Source organism: Macrobrachium rosenbergii, chromosome 13 (assembly GCF_040412425.1).
Source record: "Macrobrachium rosenbergii isolate ZJJX-2024 chromosome 13, ASM4041242v1, whole genome shotgun sequence".
Lineage (NCBI taxonomy): Eukaryota > Metazoa > Arthropoda > Malacostraca > Decapoda > Palaemonidae > Macrobrachium > Macrobrachium rosenbergii.
Genome location: NC_089753.1, coordinates 369,701 through 379,382, shown reverse-complemented (window position 1 = coordinate 379,382; position 9,682 = coordinate 369,701). Strand labels below are relative to the sequence as shown.

The following is a 9,682-nucleotide window of genomic DNA, read 5'->3' as shown; positions in this document are numbered from 1 at the left end:
GTCAGCACGGGAGCAACAGCTGAGGAGGTTCTTCGTCAAGTTGTTGAATTTGTACTGTGGCCAGAGGTGTTGTTCCTGTTCCTTAACGGCGTTTTGGTTACCTTGCTCTTCATCAACGGCGCGAGACATATTGCTGGAAGGATCGCAGAGACCTGGAAAAGAACTGCTGTGGACGAAGAGGAGCAAACTTGTCAGAGATGGCGAAAGAGGCACAGATATGGAAGAAGAGGACATTAACGAAAGAAAAGAAGAAGACAGGAGAGAGTTGGAAAAAAGAGACGGAGGAGAAGGCAGAGATGGCATTTTGATTTTGAAATTTCCGTTCCAGAATTCTCAACAGACCAAGATTCAGAAAATGGCAAAGCAGAGAATGTCGCTGAAGGTCCCGTCGATGAGGAGCGCAGAGAGAAAGAGGAAAATGTTGTCCAGAATGTGAAGAAGGAATTCAAATTAATTGATGGCGATCTGTACGAATTCCCAGTGTCGGAGAAGGAAAAGTTTATTCTTACGCAAAACGGCAAATGAGATCCGAGAATTCACCAAGTTCTACAACGTTCGCCTCGTCTTCCCGAAAGTGATAAGGATATCGCCCATTTGAAAGGTGCTGAAAATCCGGGTCGAGAAGGCTTTCCTGCACCTTCCAGGAAATCTTCGACGAGCACGAGAGGAAGGACACGACATCGACGCTGAACAACTCGACGCGGAGGAGCTCTCTCTCCCCCCTGAAGAATTGGTTCAGGAGGCTGAAACTGCTCTGAGTTTTGCTGCAATGCTCAAGAGGGGTCCCAAAAAGGACGAGGTTAAAAAACAGACCTTTTGCATTGTGCAACGTAGAACTTTCCCCCTCGTGGAGGAATTACCAGACGAGGACGAAGAAGATGATATGGAACAGATACGGAACACGATATGGAATACGATATGGAACACGATATGGAATACGATATGGAATACAAAATGGAATTCGAAATGCTATATAATATGGAATACGATATCGATTCCGAAACGGACGAGGAAGATGGCTGGGAACCAGAGGAAATGAGGCAGAAGGTAATAGTTGGTACATCCCTTCGAGAGGCTCCCTCAGAGGAAGGCCAAGGAGGCATGACAAGATTTTTACTCAAGTCTTTGCTGCGGAAGGAAAAAGTCTTATTTTTGAAGAAAAAGAAAATGGACAATACTCTCCCTCAGGAAGAGGCACAAGAGGAAAAAGTTCCCTCAAAGGAAAAAGAGGACGAGCCTGTTAATATTCTCGAAAAGGAAGAGGAAACAGATATCCAAGAGGAAAAGTGGAAGAACCTAAACTAATTCCAGAAAAGAAAGAGGAAACTATTCTTCTAGAGGAACAAGAGGAACAATCCTTAATTCAGGAAAGGGAAGAGGAAAAAGATCATGTGAAGGAAAACAAGAGAAACAAGCTCTGATTCTAGAAAAGGAAAATGGAAAAGATCACCAAGAGGGAAAAGAGGAAGAACATGATCTCACCATTAAAGAAGCAGAGGAAGAAAACGTTCTTCTGGAAGAAAAGGAGGATAATGGATCTGAAGGAAAGGCAGCAGTGAATCAGGGAGAGCCAGGAGAGATGTCGTACGCTGACATGGCGAAGATTCTTCCTGAACAAAAAATGCTGGCCCTGTCACTAACTCTCAAGCGAGACAACCCGCCCCACTAAATCATTGCAAAGCGAAACGACCCACAAGATGCGGACCTCTCAGACATGGTGGAGGAAGAACCTTCTCCTTCGTGTGCGAGAAAGACCTGGACATGGGACAGATCATCGGAAAAGGAGGCAAATTCGCAAAGATGGCCAGGCAGCACCACGGGGTGGTCATGAACGTCCGCAACGATGGTTCCAGGATGGTTCAGCTCACAGGGCCGAAGAAGGATGTTGAAAAACTCTACGACGAAATCAGATTCAGAGTGGATAAGATTTTCGACATCAACCAACTCAAGTCAAGTATCGAACTGGCTGTATGCTGTGGGCAAAGAAGATTTTGTGATGACTGTTCATAACCAGTTCAGGGAGGCCATAGTTGGACCACAAGAGGCAACCCTTCGAAAACTGATCAGGGAACTGAATGTGGCAATCTACCTCCCTGACCAAGAAGATGAACGCAATTTCATCAGTATCTTTGGCCCACTCAACGTGCCCTGGAAGCTGAGACAGTAATATCTGAAATGATTGAGGATATCCAGAACTGGCCAGCAAACGACGATCTCAGACTGGTTGGTTTGGACTTGTACGAATTCGACTTCCCCTCGAAGGCAGACATCATCTTCTCGCCCTCAAAGGACAAGGAGCTCAAGAAATCAGAGGCCTCTTCAAAGTGAATCTGATTCTTCCAAAAGATGGTGACCAGCGGGAAGTTGGCTACTTAGGAGGAGAGCTGAAGCAAGTCATAAAGGCATTTGACCATCTCAAGTTCCTTCTGAAAGAGGTCAGCGTAGGAAGCTGTGACATCACAACCGAAGGATTAACGAAAACTGGAGAAGGCAGATACCGTTTCGATGTCGACGCCCAGCACAAGGGACTTCTGATCGGTCCCAACGGAAAGAATCTAAGAGAAATCGAGAACAAAAAAAATGTCAGAATCATAGTCCACAAGAAAACCGATGGCTTCATCAACCATTCAGGGTCAACTAACGATGTCGAGGATGCTTGTGTAGACATCAGAGAAGCCATGAAGCCCACTGTTCTCAGAGGAAAGGACATAACAGCCCAGCGACCAGGAAAGAATCTCCCAGAGGAGGAAATCGTCCAAGGTTTAACCAAGGTAGGAGATCGCCGATACAGAATCGTCCTCGACAGGGAGGAACGCGCCATGGTCATCGGCAAAGGAGGACAAAATATCAGGAGGCTGATCAGTGAGTACAGTGTCAACTTCCAAGGACCTCCAAGATGGACGAAACCTCAAACAACTGCACCGTCAGAGGAGACGAAAACGACGTCGTTGCTTTCTTTAACGAGGTCCTGGAAATCGTCCAGGCCAAAGGACACAAGAGGAAACAAGACGCGAGACCCCAGTGGCAGGCACCGCCTCGCAAGACCCATCGAGGACCAAAATTAGGCGATTTCTTTTGAGGTCGGAGAAGAAAGAAGAACAAAACAGGAAATGAGGATTTGATGAAGAGCGAAGTACTGGACGCCATTGCAAGGAACAGGAATTAGTGTTTAGTTTTGTGTGGAAAATTACCTTGTGTTTAGTTTAGTGAATGTGGAAAAAGTGGATAGTGATATCCCACCAAAAAAAATATAAAAGTAGAAAATCACTAAAAAATATAAAATGGAAAAATGAAAAAAAAGAATTAGTTTAGTGTTAATAGTTTGTTAGGAAAATATAAAAGTGGAAAATCATTAAAAATATAAAATGGAAAAATTTAGTTTAATGAATGTTGAAAAAGTGGAAAGTGATATCCCATCAAAAAAATATAAAAGTAAAAAATCCTAAAAAGTCAAGAAAATTCAAACAAACAGTTTTATCTGACTTTCGTTTCTAACGGGATTTTGTGCTTGTGTTAATTGTGTGTCTCAAAGAAGAAGATCCAAAGCTTCAGGATCTTGAAAATATTAAGCCACAATATCATTTCAGATCGAGTTCCCGAAGCCTTGGGAATAACTTCCACCCAAGGGAATTATAATTGGAAAGTGCCTTCCCCAGGCACTTGATGATAATTATAATTCTCCTGAAGTGGTAGTTCTTCTCAAGATATAAGGAACTGGTAGTTACACGGTATCAGTGGCTTAATATGCAATGCAAAAATAATTGTACCTTGTGTATGTGACACAAAATTCACACACACAAATATTAAGCTACAAATTTCGCTCAATATCGAGTTCCCGAAACCTTGGGAATAATTCCACCCAAGGGGAATTAAATATGCTAAGTGCCTCCCCCAGGCACCTAAAGGCACCTAAGTGCCTCCCCAGGCGCTTAACTGCAATTCCCTTGAGTGTTCGTTGTTTCAAGGTATAGGACACTCGTTATTAGCATTAATTTGTAGCTTAATCTGTATTATAAAAATAAAAGTCACGTGTGCATGTGACAGAACATTCACACACACATACACGCACACACAAACATTAAGCCACAAATATCGTTTAATATCGAGTTCCCTCTATACCCTGGGAATAACTCCCGCCCAAGGGGAATTATGATTTACAAGTGCTTTCCCCAAGCACTTGTAAATCATAATTCCCCTCGTTATGGAGTTCTTCCCAGGTGTGAGGAACTCGATAATACTCAACGATATTTGTGGCTTAATTGTCTTGTGTGTGCGCAAAATGAAAGTCACATGGGTCTGTGACATGAGATTCACACACACACACACACACACACACACATACACACACACACACACACACACACATATATATATATATATATATATATGTATGTGTGTGTGTGTGTGTGTGTGTTTGTGTGTATGTAGGTGTGTGTGTGTGTGTAAATTTTGTCATATATATATACACACATATAAATATATATGTATTTGTGTGTGTGTGTTTGTGTATGTGTGTGTGACATAGTAAATCACATACAGTACACTATATATATACATACAGTACTATATACTATATATATACACACACACATATATATATATATATATATATATATATATATATATATATATATATATATATATATATATATGTTACAATCACATGTGACACGTGATTCGTGAATTTCATGTCACATACAGTAAAATAAAAAAAATATATAAATGTGCTGTGTGTGTGTCACACCAGTTGGTTGTTTTTGTGTTTGTGTAAGTGTACCTTGGAAATAATATTCAGGACACACACACACTCTTATGTAAATCTATGATATATATATGCTAATATATATATATATATATATATATATATATATATATATATATATATATATATATATATATATATATATATATATATATATATATATATATATATATATATATATATATATATATATATATATATATATATATATATATATATATATATGATTACAATCACATGAAGCACAAATTCGTGTATTTGTTATCATTCACGTAAAAAGAACAAATTTGACTTTGTATATACATATATAGTTTCGACTTTATATTTCCATGGTACTGCCTTGGAAATAAAGTCATAAACTGGACAGGCATACACAATCCAATTATCTCTTTTTTTTTTACCTGTCGGTGATAATAGATACACTGAATCACATGTTCATATGATTGTAATCATATATTATATATCCATTTATATATATAATATATATATATATATAATATATATATATATATATCCCGAGGTACATGTAATTGTAATAGCCACAATGGCCTCGACTATGCTTGTCACTACAAAGCCTATAAATCCAAGTGCAAGAAATTGATAAAAAAGATGTCCGGTAGCTGGACCCGGTATATATCTCAACCGTGTCATTTTCTTCATTTTTAATAAGGCTTTATTACTCAATGAACATACGTATTCTAAAATCAAGAATTGTTGCTTTGATACATTTTGGCTATTAAATTCCATACGTATTTCTTAAAAAAGTGACCAGTAGATTCTACATACATACATACACACAGTTGTATTCATTTTCAATTATAGCTTTATTACTCAATAAACATACGTATTCTAATATAATTAATTGTTGTTTGATACACATGCATTGAGTTATGCTGTTTTTCTTGTTTTCTCGTATACTTTCTGTGTCCTTTAATTAATAAAATCTCTCAATAATAATAATAATAATAATAATAATAATAATAATAATAATAATAATAATAATAATAATAATAATAATAATAATAATAATAATATAATATCTGTGGAACTCTCAGGGTTTTGTCATTCTTACCTATTAAGAAAAATGATAAAAATAAGTATTCTTTCATATTGTACAATGTCTTGTTGATATAAGTTTGCTTTTTTTTTAAATTTGCTCAACAAAAAATCCTAAAAAAAAAAATAACAATTTCATTATGAATTATGCGATGTTTTTTGACGGACTTTGAAAAACATAATTATAAGAAAGATGTTCCCTGTTATTTTCCTTCAACCTGAATTGAATCTTCTTGCCTTCTTTATAAAGATTAAAATACTTATTAAAATGGAAACGTAAATATATATATATATATATATATATATATATATATATATATATATATATATATATATATATATATATATATATATTATATATATATATATATATATATATATATATATATATATATATATATATATATATATATATATATATATATATATATTTGCCTGAGGAGAGAGACAGTGTGGTCTCTGAAATATAGCCTTTATTTTCCACAATTTGGCGTGTCTATGGGCTCACTTATATTATATATATATATATATATATATATATATATATATATATATATATATATATATATATATATATATATAATATACAGAAATATTCAACACAAATCACATGTGGAAAAGAAATAAATTTATTTCTGTTCCACACGTGTTTGCGTGTTGATTATTTCTATCACATTCACTCAGGAAGGATAATTCGAATGAAATGCTTTCAACTGGGTCAGTTCCGATTCGGGAAGTTGGGGAAAACCCGCTGGTGTGCAAGCAGTTAGCCTGCCCAGGCAATGCCTTAAGTACAGTGGTATACTCAGGTTCCAACTTCTTTTGTGATGACTTTTGTGGCCTGGTTGTCAGCGGTCTGGTCTTTCACATTTGAAAGACCTGGGTTGGTTCCTGATGTAAGTCAGAAATTTAAATATGATTCCTCCTGGATGGTACTAGAAAGAGAGATATATATAATAGAGCTCTCTCTCTCTCTCTCTCTCTCTCTCTCTCTCTCTCTCTCTCTCTCTCTCTCTCTCTCTATATATATATATATATATATATATAAAGTACTGTAATTATATACATATATATACTCTCTCTCTCTCTCTCTCTCTCTCTCTCTCTCTCTCTCTCTCTCTCTCTCTCTCTCTCTCTCTCTCTCTCTCTCTATATATATATATATATATATATATATATATATATATATATATATATATAAAAAAGTGCTGTAATTATATACATATATATACTCTCTCTCTCTCTCTCTCCCCCAAGTCTCAGACGTCTAATCCATCCATCCACCTTCCTTCGCAATATACCTCGACATTGTAGAGCAAACAAATTGCTTCCAGACTATTTTAGGACACGCCCCTTCGTCTCGCCCTCTTGACACGAGGTTTAATGGTGTCTCGGAATTGGTCGTTCATTTCCTCCCTACCTCCGAAATGATTAATGTCTTAGCCCCTTGTTGTTATTATTATTATTATATAATTGTTGTTATTATTATTGTTGTTGTTGTTGATATCATTGTTGTTACTATTATTTTATTATTGTTGTTGTTTTGTTATTATTATTATTATTGTTGTTTTTGTTATTATTTTTATTATTATTATTATTATTATTATTATTATTATTATTATTATTATTAATTATTTTATATATAACTTATCCCTTATAATAATAATAATAATAATAATAATAATAATAATAATAATAATAATAATAATAATAATGATAATAATAATAATAATAATAATTATTATTATTATTATTATTATTATTATTATTATTATTATTATTATTATTATTATTATTATTATTTTGTGAATGTTTATAAACCTCAGAGCGGTATTTAAAGATTCCGGTAGGCCTAGTTCAGATAACTGCCCTTTTCTGAGGAATTAATATTAGAAGTATGCTCAGGTTAGAAAGTCAGATAGCTACTAGCAACCCCTTTCATTTCTTTTACTGTACCTCCGTTCATATTCTCATTCTTCCATGTTCCTTTCCTCAACCCTCTCCTAACAGTTGTTTCACAGTGCAACTGCAGAAGGTTTTCCTCCTGTTACACCTGTCAAGCTTTTTACTCTCAATTCCCATTCCAGCGTTGAATGAACTCATCAGAGGTCCCAGCGCTTGGCATTAGGCCCTCACAGATTTGAATTCTGTGACCTCACAGTAGCCAGATACATTCCTGGAGGTTATGACCTCCTCCTGGGGCAGAACTTCCAGTCCCCATCTAAGTTACAGCAATCTAGGGGTCCAAACCCTCCAAATCATTCGTTAGGCACGAGTATGCCTCAAACGTCTGCATTTGTTCCACTGCCAGTGCCACCTGAGTGCAATGTGCAGTGGCCCCCTCCATCAAGATCAGTTCCCGATCCCATCGTGGTGCCCAGCCCTACCCCAGTGTCAGTGCCCGGAATAGATTCCCATCCATGAGATCCTACTTGTGATTCACAATCTTTGCCAGTGTCACTTGGGTGCACTGAGCAGTGCCAAGCTCCGTCTGTCCTGAACGAGCAAATTCCAAATCAACTACTAGTGTCTGACCCTGCCTTAGTGCCAGTGCCAGAGCATGCCCCTGATCTCCATTCCAGAGATCCCAGTCCAGGCCCTCTCTCTTCTCCCGGCTTGGCTCCACTACCAATGCCGGTAAGAGAAACGGATCCTTCTGACCACAGCGTAAGCTCACCCAAAGGTGCGGCCTCGCAAGCCGTGCCTGAGCTGGTCACTCTTACCTGTGCGAGCCTCTCACACCCCCCACAACTGCTTCCACTCTGTCTCAGTCGGCCGCAGAAATAACAGTGAGTAAGGATTCTGCCATGTCTCAATTGGCTGATGAACTCAAGGAACTGCAATGGATCATAGTAGAGCTTGTAAAAAGGGCTCCTGCGTCAGCCATCAAAGAGGCTGACAAGGTGGCACTCAAATACCCTCCTCGGGCTCGGTTCCACCAATTTCCCGACTGAGACTAACCATCAAAATAAGAGAGGTCTGTGGGGGAAACACCATGGGCGTTTATAATTCTAGGTAGCTTAAAGAGAGCCCCCGAGCTCTCCTGGCACCCATGCCAAAATGGCACACTGCCATCCCTTTATCCTACAAAGATTTTGGCACTTCTATCCAGAAGAGGATGTCAGGGTCCTTCACCTATTTATTTCCTTTATAACTCTATCCCTTATTCTTTTCCTTTAACATTTCCTTTCCTTACTTTGGTTATTACTCACATTTATTCTATGCCTTACCAAGGCCCCATTTTATTTTAATCACCTCTGCCAGTGCAGAGTGCTATTGACAGATGGGCCAACTGTATAAGTCCTATGATTTCCCTTTCATGCCTACTGCAGCATGATGCATTTAAAATACGATATGCCATTGCCTATAATTATTATTATTATATGAGCTGCCAAGCTGGCACAGTGCCATTATCGTAGATGCTGGCAAATGATTCTGCCAGAGGAGTCGCGCCCTCTAGCTACCTTTGTGGCCTTCTTAGGGTAAGGAATGTAATCTTGGCATACTTAATCATCATCTTTTATTTACAATTATTGATTGCTCTGAATCTGTCACCTATTCTCTTTGTGAATCACTGTAATAAATCTCGAGTCTCAGACTCACGACCTTGTGTTTATAGTGCCCGAATGGCACTGAGCTGTTGCTTATGTATCATGGAACCACCTAACCAAGCCCACATTTACCTTACTGCAATGACTCTTCAAGGCAGACTAACTGCATGTGTGCAAAATTCGTAATTGATTATTATTAACAGTGCATGAAGTATCTCTAGAATTAACCTAGTATTAATTCATTGTTTAACTATACCATTATGTTGTGAGAATATTCTGATTAACGCTGCCCTAACGTAATAGGAATTTAATG

General features: G+C 37.5%; 1 protein-coding gene across 1 annotated transcript; it reads left to right on the top strand.

Moving 5' to 3' along the window:
• Nucleotides 1-906: 906 nt before the first annotated feature.
• On the top strand, nt 907-1,669 carry LOC136844601 (nucleolar protein 58-like). The gene is made up of 2 exons (XM_067113888.1): nt 907-1,286; nt 1,339-1,669. Exons 1-2 carry the CDS (start codon nt 907-909, stop codon nt 1,667-1,669), a joined length of 711 nt encoding a protein of 236 aa, XP_066969989.1.
• The last annotated feature ends 8,013 nt before the right edge of the window (nt 1,670-9,682 follow it).